Below are 17,867 nucleotides of genomic sequence, written 5' to 3' on the forward strand. Positions count from 1 at the left end.
TCTAAACTGCAAGATCAGTCCTAAAGGTAAGAATTCAAATTCTCCTAATATACTGTTTCACAAAGCTGCACTGATCCAGTAGCTCCAGGCAGAGTGTATGTCTCAAGACCAATCTTACTCTTTTTCACTGAATGCATTCATGAACAGCATGAGAGGGTACAACGTTCAGCACACGGAATTCCTGGCTCTCAGTTACACAGGAACGAAAGGAAAGAAGTGCTGCCTAACTGACCAGACTTTGGGCATGCTGAACCACAACAGTGCCCCTGGACTAGGTCACTGCTAGACAATACTAGACACAGACACTTCACAGAGCATCTCCTTCTACTGCCTTTTTTATCATATCATGGAAGATGGCTCGTTCCAGCGGCCCATGAGCAAAAGAGAGTCAGAAGAACTTCACAGCTTTGTGGCATTAACACCAGTGTATCTGAATACTCTGGTCATGGCATGGTAAGAGCTCAAGGACTGAGTTGACCCTAAGCTTTTAAAAGAATGCCAGAGGACCGGGAAAGCACTCTAATGCACTTCCTCATCTTATCCGGTTGTGACTAGTGTAGCACAATAGTGTTCAGTGAAATACATCCCCCCTTTATGTTTCTATGATATTATACAAGCCTGATTTCCATCTGCCTTGTTTGCAATAAATTTTTTTCAAATTTACAGCAAAATCTAGTTAATATGCATTACATTTTTGCATCTTAGGATAAATGCATCTGAAATAATCCAATAGTTTTATAACAGGTTTGTATGGTCCATTGTTATTTAAGGCATTATAAAATGCAATGCATTGTTTATCCCTGCAAGCACACCACTTACCCTCAGCATAGGGCCATTCTGGAACACATGGGGTTCATCACAAACTACACAGTATTCATTCAATACTGGTATCCGCTGCTCAGCAAATTCAATAGTCTGAGAACAATGAAAAAGAGAATAACAACATCTGCTTAAAAATAATTAACAGTCAGCTCATGCTCCACAGTGTTCTATAAATGGGTAAGATATGACATCCTACCTGCACAAGAAAGCCACGGTCTCGTACTGGAATGCATTTTGCACCATAATTTTGCTGCAAGGAAAAAGTTGAGGCAACTTCAGTGTTGGTAGACTAATTATAAGGAAATGGTAAAACATTTGTATTTTTTGTATGCAAATATGTTAATTAAACAATATTTTAGAGACCATCTAAAAAGGTCTCTCATTTGCAAAAACCAGCCATTACAAATAATCAATCCTTTTACTGTTTGCTGAATGTGGGGTAGATTGTTAGCATTTCTTTTTAGTTCTTAAATCTGGTGAGGTTTTGTACCTCAGCATCCCAAAAGCTTTCATGTCAAATGAAAACACCAGTGTCTTCACTCCATGCTAATAAATCAGCATTTGGTAACTTCCATTAAATTTTAACTGCATATTGTCTATCCAAATATGGGCTATCTGCTTAGGCTTGAAAGACTAATGTAATTCTCAGAACAGCTGAAAATATTTTTCTTTTATATTTACTGATATCTCACTTTTGTAAGCACCATATTAACAGATCTCTGTGCTCAGATCCCACTCAAGTTCTTTCTGCCGCCTTCTTTCAACACACAGCAATATAAATTAGAAGGAACTTCTGTTACAGGAGTCAGTAAGGTACAAAATCCCCTCTAGACTGACATCTATCTTAATCAAACCTTGTTTTGAATAAGAGTCAGATCACCTCCATTTACAGCTTTTTTTGGTTTTGTTTTTAGGCTTATTTCCTTTCATTTTTCTAACTGCTTAATTGTGAAACTTTCCCCTTTTTTCTCCTGGGAAACAGTCCTCCTAATTGTATTCATATATGAGATTGAAATACTTTAGCGGAGAACTGAAGAGAAGTTAGGGTCCCTATTTATCGCTTCCACATTCCACTGACTTCAAATTGCAGTTAGACACCCAAGTTACCCATGTATCTGGTGCCTGCACGTAAAATGTGAAATGGACTGCTGATGCCCTTCTGCTAACATCAGTCAAACTGCACCTGACCATGTATGTGACGATTTTCCCTCAAAGTAAATGCATTCTAGCAATAAATTACTGGTAGTTTTTATAGACTGCCAAGCAGGGCTTGCATTTCTTCCATATCAGCTGATAACATCAGTAATTAAACCACTTAGTCAACTCTCCATTATCTTGTCAAAATCAATGGGACTTTTCCTATTAACTTCAAGAGTGAAAAGTCTTGCTATGTTAGGACATCCTCTGCTAAGTCAGGAAAAAATGCATCTCTAAACTGTAACAAGTAAAAAGTCTTTTGGCTCACCTTAAATTAATATTGCTGTGGACATTACAGGAACCAACCACACAGCATGTATATAAATGATTTTATGATAGTATATCACTGCTTTTAGATCTGATGAGTATAGCTCACAGCTTATTAAACTAATTTATCCTGAGACACAGCACACTCAATGTAATTTCATTCTTCAGAATGCACTATTTTGAGTATATGTATGGCATTTCAAGCAAGAATCAGCTTCTTCTCACCGAGAACATCAAGGTACCAACAGGCTAAGGGAGTGGAGAGGGCTGTCTCCTGAGTGCCTCTCCCCAGATCTAACACAGAAAACAGAAGGGTGCCTTGAAAGAGCGCAAACAGACCCATTCTTTCCTCTGAAGTATAAAAGCCTTCTTTTAAGAGGCAGAGGCACAAGAACTAATTTTGGGCGCTCTTTCTTAAATTTAAGAATACGTGCTACCCTTTGCTTTCCCAATCCATCATGTCTCTGGGGAAAGAAAGGGGGCCAGTGTGGGCCTAATTCCTTCCCCGACCTCCGGCTGCCACCAGCACATTTGAAGGTCAAACCTTTCAGAAAGCACAAATGCGCAAGAGGGGAGCTGAATCATGACTGCATTCCTTCCACTATGATGATGATCACAGATGCAAAGACCAGAAGGAGAGGTGACTTGGCACCCGAACAAGCCAATGGATGGTTGCTTCCCCCACAAAGCAAACGGTGAAATGAGAAAAGACCTGTGTGACCAAGCCAATTTTGCAGCACAGAAGCACACGCTCTCCCTTCTTCCTGCAGCAAGAAAGGAGGCAGGGAAGGAAATGGATAATTGAACTTTTCCCATGGCCAGCAGGTACATTGAGCTGTATTCAACATGACGTGTAAAATCTCTGTCTTGACCTAAGCAAATTCTGGTTTTATAACTTAAATATATGTGCATGCACAGTTGTTTAAATTCTCCTTGAAAAGCTGACTCCATTGCTCTTGTCTTCCAATATATTCAATATATCCAATATATTCACTAACATATGTCCTAAGTATTAATGCCTTTGCATAACAACCATAACAGCACATTTGGAAAATAACAGTAGGAAAATAAGTAGAATAAAAAAATTATTACGCACAGCAGCTTGTGAAGGTGATGGTGAAGATGGTGTTAAGATACCAATAAGCCCTGAGGTAAGAGAGAGCCTCCTGCTCTCTGCTATGGTGGACTCCTTGAAAGGCTCCATTTTGGATGATTTAGGGGCATTGGAGTAAGTCTTGCTGAGTAATTTGTGATTCTTCAATCCATCCAATTCTTCCATTCTAAGATTACTGGAGTAGGACCTGCTTAAAAGTTTGTGGGGCTTCAAGGTGCTGTTGTGCTCACATCGAGGGTCCCCAGAACACGACCTACTTAACAGCTTATGGGGCTTTAAAGTGACGCACTCCTCCTGCTTGATAGCTGCAGAGCAAGAACGGTTCAACAGTTTGTGCGATTTAATAGACATTGTCTGTTCAGCCCTAGGGTCACTCGACAATGAGCGGCCAAAGGTTCTGTGAGCTTTTGTGGCACACATATCCTCTGTCTTCACTGTGCTAGAGCAAGTCCTTCTCAGTAGCTTGTGAGTTTTGGAGATGCCATCCTGTTCTGACTTCAGTTTTGATTTATTTTTACCGCAGCCAGGTGGAGGATAACTTGGCGACCTTAAAAATAAAGAAGGAGAAGACAAAGTTGGAGAATAATCAAAATCTTGTGCAAATCAAGCGAGACCACACATATGTAAAAATTTTTACGTGTCACCTGTCTTTATGTATTTCACTAGTGACAAACGCAGCCCAACATTAAAAAAACAAGCAATTGTATGTAGTATTAATTTTCCAGTACCAAATAGACATCTTACTGCTATTTACACACAAGCTCATCGATCAAAAAGACGACTAACTACTTAAGTAGAAGTTAAAGCTATATCCCTACAGCTCTTTGTAAAGGTCTCTATGTCTCTAAACAAACCATTTATTCAGGAAATTGTCTTTGAAATGAAAACCACATATTTCACATGAGATTATAACACATTTTCCTTATCAAAATCTATCTTCCCCATGTAATCATCATGGCATGATCCCATTAAAGTGACTGTCTTCTGGACATAGCATAACAAATTCTATGTCCAGATCCAATGGAAGATATAACAAGCAGTGAAACTCGCAGGCAGTAAATCAAATTTAATTCAGCTGAAATGAACATTATTTTTAAAAACCTCATAATAATCTGGGTGCTTTGTGGAAGTCAATTTGATACCCTTCTTTCCTGTGTTAGACAAATTCTAGCTCTGTAACACTAGAAATGAGAATGTGAGGGACCTAAATTATGAGTGCAGAAAGTAAAGAACAAAAGGATTTTACGAAACAACATCCACATGAACTGTCACATTTCTATAAGGTTCACATTCGCCTGTCCTTGCAAAGCAAGAACATGTAACAGGTATGCTGAATCATTTTTCTATGCTTTATAAGCAACCCCAATCTCTGGGGTATTTTTTGGGCTTGGATCGTGAAGCGAAACCCCAAGGGGAGAGGCTGGCAGGTTTCCCCACCCTGTTAGCAAGTGGTGACAGTAGAAGATGCACATGGAGGTTGCTGACTCACTGTTGCAGTTGGCTCACTGTCACCCTCCTGCAGAAAGGAGGTAGGAATGGTGCTCTAGGGAGAGAGGGGGTCCCTGCATTTGGGCTGAGTCATCTTTGGACAGGCACTGCAGCAGCAGCCAAATCAAGAGGAGGAAGATTGGGCTGGTTTTTGTATGCTCTTTCTGAATAAAACCAGACCCCAAGCTACAGCTTGAGCTCGGCAATGGTGTGTGGCATGGTGGGGAATGGGTAAGCTTTCTACTTAAAACACCACCTTCCTCTTCTACCTTTGAAAAGACAAATAATATTTTGTCATCTTTGACATTCCTCCTTTCTTCAATGTGAGTGATCACTGTACTCCCTCTCTTTTTTATACACGGAATTTAGAATGGCAAAATTCATCAAAAAGAAGGAATGTTCAAAGAAGCATTCAATTCAAATTCACAGAAGGGGTGATCATAAGCAGGAAAACATGCTAGAGTTTTAGTCACATTCCTGAAAGAGGTAAAATCAGAGCCTGATCTTACACTTAAGAGTATGAGTAACTGGCAGAAGTCATAATGAATTCAAATGAAGTATTCACAAACTACTTCTTATGTTTTTAATGCCTTTGTTCTTAGAAATTCTGTGCCTGCATTTCAGAAGTGGTGAACATTAATGTACTTAAACAGTGGAGAGGAGTGGGTGATCAGCAGCTCTAAAAATCAGTCTTTCATTAATGACCATTCTAGTTTTAAAAAATTAAAATTACACACAGCTATGGAAAGAACAGCTAGACAACAACATTTTTTTAAAATATATGTGTTATATATACTATATATATGTTATATATTACTTGTATATATTACTTATATTTATATTCTTGCTCTTCAAGTAACAGTCAAATGCTACCAAGCTATAAAGATACAAATACAACAAGTTAAATAATATAAAATTTTTTTTTTCCAATTCTAGATGAAACATGGCTGTTTCAGAGAGCAGGGCACTGAAATGCTCTGCCTTCAAATAGTCTTAGAAGCTGCAATAGTACCTAGTTCACTTTTGATGTCATGCAAAGCAAGGACTGGAAGCCCATGAGGTAAGATATAAATAGAGCACTTCTCTGTGGAGAAAGTCAACATTTCACCTTGTGAAGACTGCTGTGGATTTTGAACAGGATATGGTGTTAACAGTTCGTTTTCCTTGCTATTACCTGCGCAATGTAGAAAAGATGTGCAGAGGGGATTTCACCTTTTTGTCAGACATCTTCTTATTGTGCGTACAATTAGATTTCTCTTTGCTGTTCTTCCACTGTTGTGTAACAAATGTCTGCATGATTCTGCAAATTAACAAAAAAAAGATGATTTTCTTACCCTAGCCAAGACATACTCACTTTAATACTAGGGTCTCTCTGTTCACCACGTAGGCAACATGATGCAATGTCCTCACTCTACAGACAGAGTTTTACTGTCATGTATGTGGACTGATGATTGGGTGCCTCAGCTCCTCAAAAATGCTTTTTTTCCCACATAAAACTAACTCACACAGAACTCTTATTGAGAATACAGTCTGTGTAAACCACTGCGAGACTTATGCAGGTACGCCTCTCATGGAGACCTGGAGACAAACTGATTCAGAGGCATCCCATCCAACTATAGGTGTCTGTCTCTCCAGTGACTACAGCGGTAGGCTACAGGATCCACACTGCTCAAGTAGGAGCATATTCTCCTAAGGCACAAACATGAAGGCAGAGATGTCGAATATCATGCTATCCAAAGAGGGTTTACAGAGAAGACAGAGCCAGACACTTCCCAGAGATGGACAGCAAAAGGCAGTGGTCACAAGTTGTAGCAAGGAAAGCTAAAAAACAAAAAGGCTATAAAAAGAAGATATCCGCAAGAAAAGTGGTTAAGTACAACAGGTTGTCCACGAAGGCTGGAGATTTTACAGCTCAGTTGCCTGAGACTCTGAGTGAACTAATCTAACTTTGAAGTTAGTGTTACTTGGAGCAGGAGATTGCATTAGGTGACCTCCAGTAGTTCCTTCCACGCCAAACTACTCTGTGAGTCTAATCTAGCAGTGGGAGTCTTTGAGTGGAAGTTGGCATGGACTTCATCGAAAATTCAGTGAATCTTCAAAGATTCACAGCCATGAGGGGCCATGGGGTTCATGGATATTCTTGACTTCTCCTCAAATGTGAATTATGCAGCTATGTCCTTGAAAATGTCTTATGGGAACCTTTAGTAATTACCCAGTGCACAAATCAGAAACAGTGTAAGACAGACAGTGAAACGTTTTAAGAGACTCTTCAGGTCTGAGGAGCTTTTTATGTTTTTTCTTCAAAGTCATGTACCGTAGAGATTTTAGTAATATTGCTTCATTTGTAAGATTACGAAAATGCTGCACTGAATTTCTTTGAACATCAAACAGCAAAAAATTTTTTTTCTTAAGGAATTCTTAATGTTGTAATGGTCAGATACTAAAGCCTATACTGTTGTTTTATTACACATACACAAACGTGTGAAAAGACAACTCAGCAAACTTCTATTAAATTGAATTGTACCATGAACACATAAACTGCTAATTTTTTCAACTATTCTTCCCTCTTGTCCTCAAAACGTGGATGGCCTAATTACTGTGGTACATCCTAGAGCCCACCATGAAAGCATACCCCCCTTAGGGTATGCATGGTGCTCAAGAAGATTCCTGCTCCAGAGGCTTCATTATCTAAGCAGAAACATGAAATTGAACACTCCTAGCTACAGCGCTTTGTACTTTGGTAGCTTACTTCCTAAATGGCTTACTTCTGTCACAGAAAGAAGTGACAGAAAACCCTGTCAGGTAGCACAAATCAGGTTCTCCCCAACAACTGTCAAAACTGAACTTAAAAAGGCAAATCCTGTTATTTTTTATTTAAAGAAAAACAAGTTCAAAACACTTTGATCTAAACAACCAAGGTGTGAATTTTATCCTACTTGACATGGTCCAGGAACTAAAAAGAGTGTAATATTTGCCTAAACCAGGAGTTTACACTTTTCTAGACTTACTTTTTCAGCTGATGTCCCAGCCCAAATCTTTCCTTAGTGGAGATCTGAAATACATCCACAGTTGGCACTACGGAAAAAGGAGATATTGTTGATACATGAACTTAGACCAATAATCAAGAACTCATGACCATATAAGTCATATTTAAGGACCCTGTTCTGTCTGGACCTTTACTATAGACAATACCATTGGAGCAATGGTGAAAATGGACATGTCATCTAAGCCCATTAAGAAACGAATGGTCCTTTTTGGAATATCAGCCAATATAATTTGTAATTTTACAAATGAGTATTGTAGAAATTGAACTCCCCCAAATGTTTCTCTTCCCACTAATTTTAATTACAAAAATGTGTCTTTTTTTTTTATATTGCGCAAGTACTAGAGAACAGCATCAGATTAAACGTATCTGGACTGGTAATTCATCTCACCTAATCTCTTAAACTTTTTTCCAAGTAAGTAGTCTTCACACACTACAGTTTCTGTGACTAGGAAGAAAACCCAGAGTGCAATAAACTGTATTAATTAGTATCCGGGTTTTTTTTCTGAGGGCATTTTAATACAAAATCCATAATCGTCATCTAAGTGCCTGATATATGAACTGAAGTGGCCAAGGATTACCCTGAACTTTCCTCAAGACCCATCCTAACATTCGTATATCCATGTTCGTATGTCAGAAACTTGAAAGTGTGGAAATTAGCTGGAAATTTGCTCCTGGTATTACTAAAATCCTTTAATAAGATTTGCTAGATAGAAGTGGCAGATGGAATCCAGCACTAGTTGAGAGAGCCTCAGGTCCTCAAGGCAGGACAACAGCCAACACATATTACAAGCACGCACAGACTTTATACTTTGCGTTACATAAGGTGGTAATGACTACAGTAAAATAAAAAAGGAATGAAAACAAAAAATCTGGGGTTGGTTCAAATTTTATTAGAAAAAGTAAATAAGTATTTTAAAATCTGTATTATTCTGATCATTCAGAAAGCCAGATTTTATTCAAAATGTCAACGTTTATCCTTTTATTTCACTTTAATAAATTAAAAATAAAATACAATATATCTAACCTGGCCATCAAACTTCACTTAATTCAAAGCCCTGTACATACTTTTTCTCTAACATTATTCAAATATAACCTCATCTTTTAAAGACAAACTGATGATTTTTTCAAAAGGGATGAATGATTTGATTAGGGGTAGCAATGTCTTTAGATTGTCGAATTTAGGACACATGGTAGGAGGGGAATATTTTCAATCAGAATCATCATACCTAGACCAACAATCTTAAAATCTGACATGTAGACTACAACTGTTGTCTCAGCTCTACAGACAGAGGAGACAGCCCGGTGCCTCCAAAGGCTGATTCTAAGGCATGTGGGAGAAACTGCCTACAAGCACAATAATGAGACAAGCTATTAACTAGAAGAATGACTATCTAAAATCAGGATATTACACAGCTACAAGGTGGTACGAATATCCCCCACAGTCCTTTTGAGTATACCGCACTTCTGTTTCTTTTATCAATCAACAGAAAGTACTAGAGGAGAAAAAGATGTAGCGTAGAGTTGTGCCCCAGTAGTCTCAAAACAACATATTTAAGGGGAAGAGGAATTCACATAGAAAGGGTCTTGTTAACACAGAAGATGGTGGATGTCATTGTCCTTTTCTGATAAATAGAGACATGGCTGCAACAGCAGCTGAGCTCATAAAAGCTGAGCTCATCAGCGAAGCACTTGCCTCTGGCCCTGATCTTGCCTTTCTTGGTACTCAGGCACTTCCACAATCAGTCAGCTACTGGACTGGGAACTAAGCTTCCCATTTTAACCTTGTCAATGGTGCAGAAGATATCTTGTTGTTACTTCTCATTTCACTAGATCATTTCTTACTGCATGCTGCTTTTCTTGCTGCACTTTTTTATTTTTTAAATTACATTTTGATAGAAATATCCTGAATACCAACACTGCTACCTGCTATGGAAAATAACGATCTGCATATTTACAAAAAAGATTGAAGCAATAAAATACAGCAAAAAAGACCAAAGTCAAGCAGAAAAAAAAAAAGATTGACATAATGAAATGCTTATTTGAATGAACAGAATATAGCTTATAGTTAGCATCGGCAGGAACATACCCTACAAAAATAGCTCATTGGGACAGATTTTGCTAAACATATTATGACTGGAAATATCTATTCATTTTCCAGAGGCAGAATTCTCCCATGGATACAAGCCTGAACTGACAGCTTGCACTGGAAGTCTCCGAAGCCGGGCAAGTTATGATCCAAATTGCAACTTAGTTCTGAATTCCTACTGTAAAAATATATCTGAAGTTGACTCTTGCACATGAATGTTTCCAAGTCTTCAAAATCAGTTGATTCTTCAGGAGTTTGAGCCTTTTTAGTCTCATGAGGAAGCTTTACTCAATGAACAAATCATTCAAATCTAAAGATTCCCAGAGTTCACACAGTCATATAGAAATCTGAGGCTGAAAGGATCATTATCATGGCCTGATTCTTCAAAGGTGCATGAAAAAGGGCATATTAATGTGCTATACAGGTCTGCATATGTATACCTTATCAGTGATACCTCATCTGTGCAAATGGTCCCTGATTTCCAAAATCAGGAAATCACATATTAGAAACTGTATTTATTCCTTTAACGGTAGTTCCTAGGCGAAGCAGTGGCATTTCAAAAAATATCAGGAAAACAAGTTCCAAAAATCAACCTATGAAAGTTTAAATTAGGCCATTATTGAGGGCCTAGCCATGCAAATATATGTTAGCATAATCTTAAATCAGTATGACTGCTCTCAGCAGTAGCTCTAAGCACATGCAGGGTCAAAGATTTGGCAGTGAATGGGTATCTATCACCCAGTACATGGCTCAGACCGAGACACCATACAAGGCACATGAAGAATACACAGGTGACTAACCTGGACCATTTAAGTACTGTGTAAGTGAACAGTGCAATCGCACTATTATAGGCTCTGTGCGAATTACATCCCAAGCCACAGCAATCTCTTCCTAGTTCAAGATAAAAAGAAAACAACAGACACCATTAGCCATGAGGAACTGCTGCATTTTGTCAGTCTACCTGAGGTTGTTATAAACACCATCCATCCACTTACCCCGTTGTGGAATACCTACTCCAACTTTAAACTTGAGACTTAGGACAAACTACTGCCCCTAAGATGCCCCTAAGAGCAGTGTTGGACTGCTTCCAGCTGCTGAGTATGCTCACTTAAACTGAGTACAGATTTATACACAGAACTGCATCTACAGTGCAGGCAGACACATTCCCATCTATGAAGAGATACTGTTTCAAAGCTGAGAAGCAAAGGAGCAAATAAAGATGGAAAGCAAACTCATCCCATAACACAGGGCAAAGGAAACTTCTGCTCCTTAAGACTGATTAAAATAATTCAAGGTACGATCAGATTTTCTTAAATTTTAGAAAAGCCCAAGAACAACTATCTTATGTGCTGCGCTGACCTGAGAATATGACATATCTGTGCAGAAGCTAATGACGCCCCTAAAAGCTCTAATTTTTATTCTCTATCCAGAGGACAGGAAGTTACTGCACAGATGAGGTGAGGAAGTGGAGTAATGACAGCATAACTGTTACAGAAGCTATGCTGCCAGTCGACAGCACATGACTGTCCTGTGTCTCCTTTGCCACTCAAGCCTCTCCCTAATCAGCTGCAGATGTTGAGAAGCACACAGGAGAGCTCCAGCCAAGGTTGTCTTCTCTCCAGGACTCTATGAAGTGCTTTCACCTAACTAATGTCTAGGATAGCAAAAAAAAAAAAAGTATTTCATTTATACCAGTTAAAACATTCACCATTCACAAAGCATGTTTGAAAAGAAATACACATGCAGTAAATAAAAGCCTACAAAGCATTTCAACAATGTGATCATAAAAGGAAAAGGAAACCTTTCCACTGAGTACAATCAATAATGTGACAGCCACTTGTGAAGATCAAGTCTCTGAAAAAGAAAAGTCTCAGTGGTTGTCTAGAGAGTCTGATGTGTAGCAGAATTAAATGGGTATTAATGTTCATTATGTAACTCTGCAATTAGATTACTTACATCAAGAAAGCTAACATCAATATGCAGATCAATATCTACATCATCAATGGCTCCATATTCCCTGAAAGGAAAGAATTACATTACATTAGAGCTCTTTAGGATACTCCTCAGCCCAGGAGTACTTATAACAGGGAAGATTTTATAAAGGATAACCTTGTCTGTAAAATCAGAATGATTATAAAATACACATTTACATAGATTGGATCAATATTCCCAGTGGGTGACCGTCTGCTGCACTGAAACTTTCTTTCAGTGGATCTTGCTTAAACAGACTACATCTTTTTTCCTACTAATTCCCTCAAATTCTCTCTCCGTTGCCGCTATGTATTTTTGTCTCGCGTATTGCACAAATAAATCAAGAAAACAATAATGGTCACATGCTGCTCCTATTTATGACAAAAGAAAACCCTAGTTAATTTCCAAAAGTATTTCAGGTTAACAGCCAGTAACCTAAGGAGAGACTTGCAATAGATCATTGAAGACAAATACAACATAACCTAGAGGGTGGCACATTATACCTGTGGGATTGCTTCATACATTCAAGCATTTGTTTGTCAAAACATAAAGATTGCCCTGAAATGCGCTCAAGGCAATAGTTACCTTATTTTATCTGTTACATGTAGTATTGCTGGAATCCCCACAGTTCAGATTTAACTTATGGTCATAGGTGTTTCATTGCCATCTGAAATCTTACATTTAAAGTGTGACTTTTCTGCCTCTTATTTTCTGACTCATTCTGATTGCCCTCCCCGAACGTACTTGAAGACTTCTGAAAAACAGGACTAGAAACTACTCATTCATACACTGAAATAAAAAATTGCTTTCCTTTTCATTTATATTACTTAAGTGGACAATACTGTAAAAGCACAATCACTCAATTTTTCACAGATTAGCTTCTAGTCACTAGGTTTTTTTCTTTACACTGCATTTATATGCTTGTTGTCACAGTGACTTCCACGCTTTTCTATTAAACTAGACTAAGACAGTGCACGGTAGCAGTTGTGCATAAATAGGTTGATACGGTAATTTTGAAATACAAAAATATTTTTGTGAATGTAACTATCTCCTACCAAAGTGGCCTCTCAACCTATGGTAGGACCTAGCTCACACTGGAAATGCCTTGAACTCTTGTGAAGTTTGGTGGAGGGAACCCCTTCCACCAAACCTCGGCATCCCAGTGGTTCTGGTAAGGGCCAACTCAAAGTCTCCCTCTAGATCAGACGCATCCACACATGGCACACACAGGGCAGGAGAGGGCTGTGTTATCTGGAGGCTTCCCAGCCACCCTGACAGCTGCTCCAGAGTCTGCTCACCCAGAGCTACACGTACAGGCACTCGCTGACCTCCTACAGCTCACTGAAGACCTGGCTTTGAAACAGTGAAATTCTCCACCTACTGAATGGCTTAGCCACTATCCTACATAACAGTGGCCTCAGATTTTTTTTGTTAATTTTCCAGAAGATCCAAAGAACAGATTGTTATGAACTCTTAAGTAATATTTATGAACACAGGCTGGTGTTACTCTAATGACTGAGATTCAAAAGGCTGTGAACAAGCACAATTTTATAGATTAAACGGAAACATAGTTGAACTAACGAAACACAGAAACATTAGTGGAAGAAAGGATAAGATAAAAGTAAGTTATAACTATGGAATTTCCATACTCACTGAAACTCCTTTGCCCCTCACTCCATTACCATCCTAGAAAATGGATTTTAGACACATGATGCTGACTCTACCCAAGCTGAAAGGGGGGAAGAAATCATGTTTTCTTCCAGCACCTGCAGCTTATGATCTGCTGCCTACAATGGCTTCATGAACACATCTTGATTTTGAAGCTCCCAGACATCCTCTGTCCATCAGTGCTTAAGCAATGTAGATAGATACTGGAGAGTTTGGATCAGTTGGTCCAGAGGTCTTTCTCACAGCTTTGGTGGCCGGATTTCAAAGGGCAGCGGTGAAAAGCAGGCAGGTATAGGAATTTTACTTTTATATGTACAGTTGACTCTGTGACAGCAAGAGACTACTAAAAGAGGGTCAACTGTCTAGGAAATACGCATCTTAGTGGGTGTCACTGTCAGACAGACTTCCCTCTCCACAGAGAAGTGGAGCTGCAGGAGAGGGATGAAACTGAATGCTTAATGCTGTGTTTATTTCCAAGAATTTATGAGTATTTTCAATAACAGAGTGGAAGAAGCATTAAAGTTTTCCACATGCCAAAAGCAGACACAGATGCCAATTTCTACTACAGTGAGCTCAAGGAGATCACAATGCTTCCAATGAAACAGTTGATTCAATAAATTAGATGCGTTAAAGTTTCTGAAAGGTTACATATAATGTTTCAATTTTAGGAGCTTGAGGGAGCCTATTATCAAGTTATTCTCAATTTCATAGTTACCAGTTTGGCAACTAAACATCTATCTCATTTATTTCCTAACCCATATACAACTACTCGGATTTCAATTCCCCTCAAAATGTAATGAAAATTCCACTTAATTTGAAAAGTACACCATAGTTGTAGACATACTCTCTCTTCTTAGACAAAAATAGCAGAGCTTATTGTTTAGAGGTTAATGGGAATTGTTACTTGCAATAGATGTATGCCTAAGGTTATTATCTTCTCTGTATTTTATTACTTGGTTTGTATGACAACTTTGATATTTTCTTTGTAATACATCTGACAGGTCTGTTACATCTTGTCTACCTGTTATTTTTATGAAATTATTAAGATTGCATAGATGGAAAATGAAGTTATAAGAAACCTGAAGTGTATTAAAAATATCATACAGCTATGCCCAATGGCAGAATCATCCACGCACACAGATGCCCAACAGAATTTTTGTGTAATTATGCTTTGCAATCCACCCCTGACTGAGGTTCCACCACTTCCCTGTGTAGGATACTTTAGATTCCCACAATTAAAAAGCTTTACTAAAATCTAATCAAATTCTTGTTTGTTGCTAACACAGCTAGTTTCTTATTATCTCTCTCATGATGACAACAGAGAACATTTGATCACTCCTCCTATCTACAAACAGCTTTTCTGAAGAAGAAGAACTGTTAATATGTCTTCTCCTTCTCTTTTTTTCCAGACTAGACAAATCCAATTCAATCTTTCCCTAGGGAAAACATTTACTAAATCTCTTATCATTCCTCTTGTTCACCTCCAGGGCAAAAGACAGAATATGACAGAAAAGGAGTTTATTAAGTAATGCTGAATAGTAATTTTCAACAAAACACAACAGCCTGATCAAATACCGACTGAACTGCCAAAGACGATGTTTTAGAACAGGCTTCCAGGGCTTGTTCTCACCACAGCCAGTTGTGTCAGTACCCAACCACAAAAAAACCAAAAAAACAAAACCAGCATTATTGCTAGCCAGCAGTGCTCCTTCCTTTTGCCACACAATATGCAGAAATCACCAAAAGAGACTTACGCTTTGGCAGTGAGGGAAGATCCACATGGAACTCAATCTCCAAAACATTAAAGGTTCCACAATACGGAAAAGTTAATGACATACCTGAGAGATACTGCATTAGGTCCATAGATCTCTCTCACTGCTGTCAAATCAGCCTCCAGCTGCGGGTGCTTGTGAAGTTCTCCATCATAGCTAACCTACCAGGAAAACAAAAAATCCCAAGAGTTTTTAGTTATTCCATTACTGGCACTTGACCTAGGTTCTTGAAAGTTCCCCCTGCAAAATATGCTGCATAAAGATTCCTTAATGCCACGTCGGAAAGGATACTGTGTTGATAAGCTGAAGCACTGAGGTGGTCTAGCTCTGCTAAGCAATGAGATTTGCAAAACAGGCACCTCTGCACAGACATTTTTTGAGGGTCCCACTCCTGTTTGTGGGAAGAGAAGCGGCAAAGGACTCATCCCTCTGTCCTATCTTGTCCTGGGGTTGTTCTGGGAAACTTGTGCGTTTTAAAACTGTTAAGCAGGAGAAGAACCAGATCTCCCCAGTTATATTATCCCAGTCCAACCACTACAGGACAAAGGTTTGCTCCCTCTTGCTTTTTGTCACACTCTCATATATATTAGACAGAGAATGGCTTGGGCTCAACAAGAGAAGCATGAAACTATTCTATATACCAAGTGTCTCAGCATCTAAATTACATTTTCAGTCTACCCATTGGCTGTATTCTATCCACCAGTGCAACGATATCAGATTAAAAAAAAAAATTAAAGAACACTTCCCCATTTTAAGTATTTTACCAGAGAAGGTGTAAAGAGCCATGTATTTAGACATCATCCCCTTTTTTTTCAAACGCTACATGAAAAATGGAAACAGTTATGTTAGTGCTTACACTACAAAGAAAAACTTGTGAGCTGGTTTGGTTGACCTGTATGAAGTCAAAATAATTAACATCCTCCTATCTTCTACAAGGACCAAAATACTTCTTTGGTCTTGTAACAATCTGTTCACAGTTTATTACTACTTTCTTGTTAAGCAATATGCTCCTGACTGTGTGAACCTAATTCTACTTCTTTACAACAATTAGAATGACAATAATTCCACAAAAGTTGATGAACTCCCTAGATTTGGACAGATTCAGAAATAAGAGTAGGATTTGGCTTGTATCTTTGACAAATTCAGAAAGCAAAGCACAAGAGTGTAATTTATCCCTTTAGACATATATGTATCTCCTTATACAGGAATTCCTGCAGAGAATTCTTGCTACTGCAGAACCGTATCTAACTGCATACTGTTTCTTCCATTTGTACATCCAAATCTGTAGAAGACCAGTGCTGTGACACTTTCAACTCTGATATATGGAGATGTACTTTACAATCTAATTAAATAAATTTCAATAGAATTAAAATAATAATCAGCTGATAATTTTTTATATGTGAAAATTAGCAAAGAATAATTTGATTAGGCTTAGAATTCTTCAAATATAAGGCACAGAACTCACCAGCATAGCACGGGCATGTGTTTACCAGAGATATCAAAGATATTCATGCCCAGAAGCGTATAAGCCAAGTACCCCTCCCTTGTCTGGGCAGGTATGTCAGAACAATTTTCCAAGTAGAAGAGCATGGGAAGAAAACCTTTTTTTTTTTCACTTGAGGTAGGAGAAAACCAATCCTTTTTACATGCTCATTACTCAAAGATGAATTCTTTAAAGATGCATAAATAATTGCTGTCCTGCTTCCAAAGAGAGCACAGCAATCATTTCATAAATCGTAGCTATGGTGCACCCGCCACCTTTGTTGGTCCTAAACCACATTTTTTTAATCAGTCTTATGTATCAATAATAGTAAAATCCAAAAGGAATGCTATGCAGAACACTGAACTGCTTAACATAATGCTTTCTCCAATCTATTTTCTGATGGTAAGAGGTTATGAACTCAAAAAAGAAACAAAGCAGTGTTCTGGCAAATTATAAGACCACAGTATGGTATTTTCCACCCCTGAATTAGTGCCACAGACATGCTGATATACGCAGAGGAGACTGCCAGAGTTTTGTATATCTGCATTTGCAAGTATGTCCTGTAACTGAAGCACAAGAAACAGGGAGAGAGAGTGCCAAAGGCAGTAGTATTACTGTTTCAATCTCCTGTTCTCGTTTGGAAATGTAGAACATGGAGATTCAAAGCAGGAATTAACAAAGAGTCTCAGAGAAAGTGAATAGAAAAGCTAAAAAATCTGATAACTTTCCTGTGTCTGAAGGGTCTGTGTTTAGAAAGCCTCAGTTTTTAATCTGAGACCTGATTCAGATTATTTTGTCCCACATAATGACAAAAGGTTGCATTTTTAAAGGAGATTAAGTGATTTACAAACCTAAATCCCATTGAAAATCAATAGGACTTAGGCTATTGAATCACTTAGCTACTTTAAAGTATTTATCCATTAAATCCTTAGGGAGGATTACAAGGTGCCTAA

At 38.4% G+C, this 17,867-nt stretch overlaps 1 protein-coding gene across 1 annotated transcript in view; it reads right to left on the reverse strand.

Annotated features, from left to right (window-relative positions):
- The window catches only part of PARP8 (poly(ADP-ribose) polymerase family member 8), a 116,358-nt gene that overhangs the window by 34,173 nt on the left and 64,318 nt on the right, over positions 1-17,867 (reverse strand). Inside the window, exons 7-14 of the mRNA XM_075136200.1 lie at positions 15,498-15,592; positions 11,977-12,037; positions 10,821-10,911; positions 7,897-7,963; positions 6,063-6,188; positions 3,383-3,947; positions 1,019-1,072; positions 820-915 (exon numbers count right to left, since the gene is read on the reverse strand). Coding sequence (XP_074992301.1) covers positions 820-915; positions 1,019-1,072; positions 3,383-3,947; positions 6,063-6,188; positions 7,897-7,963; positions 10,821-10,911; positions 11,977-12,037; positions 15,498-15,592 — 1,155 coding nt within the window. The remainder of the gene's footprint in view (positions 1-819; positions 916-1,018; positions 1,073-3,382; positions 3,948-6,062; positions 6,189-7,896; positions 7,964-10,820; positions 10,912-11,976; positions 12,038-15,497; positions 15,593-17,867) is intronic.

This window comes from Calonectris borealis, chromosome Z (assembly GCF_964195595.1).
Source record: "Calonectris borealis chromosome Z, bCalBor7.hap1.2, whole genome shotgun sequence".
Lineage (NCBI taxonomy): Eukaryota > Metazoa > Chordata > Aves > Procellariiformes > Procellariidae > Calonectris > Calonectris borealis.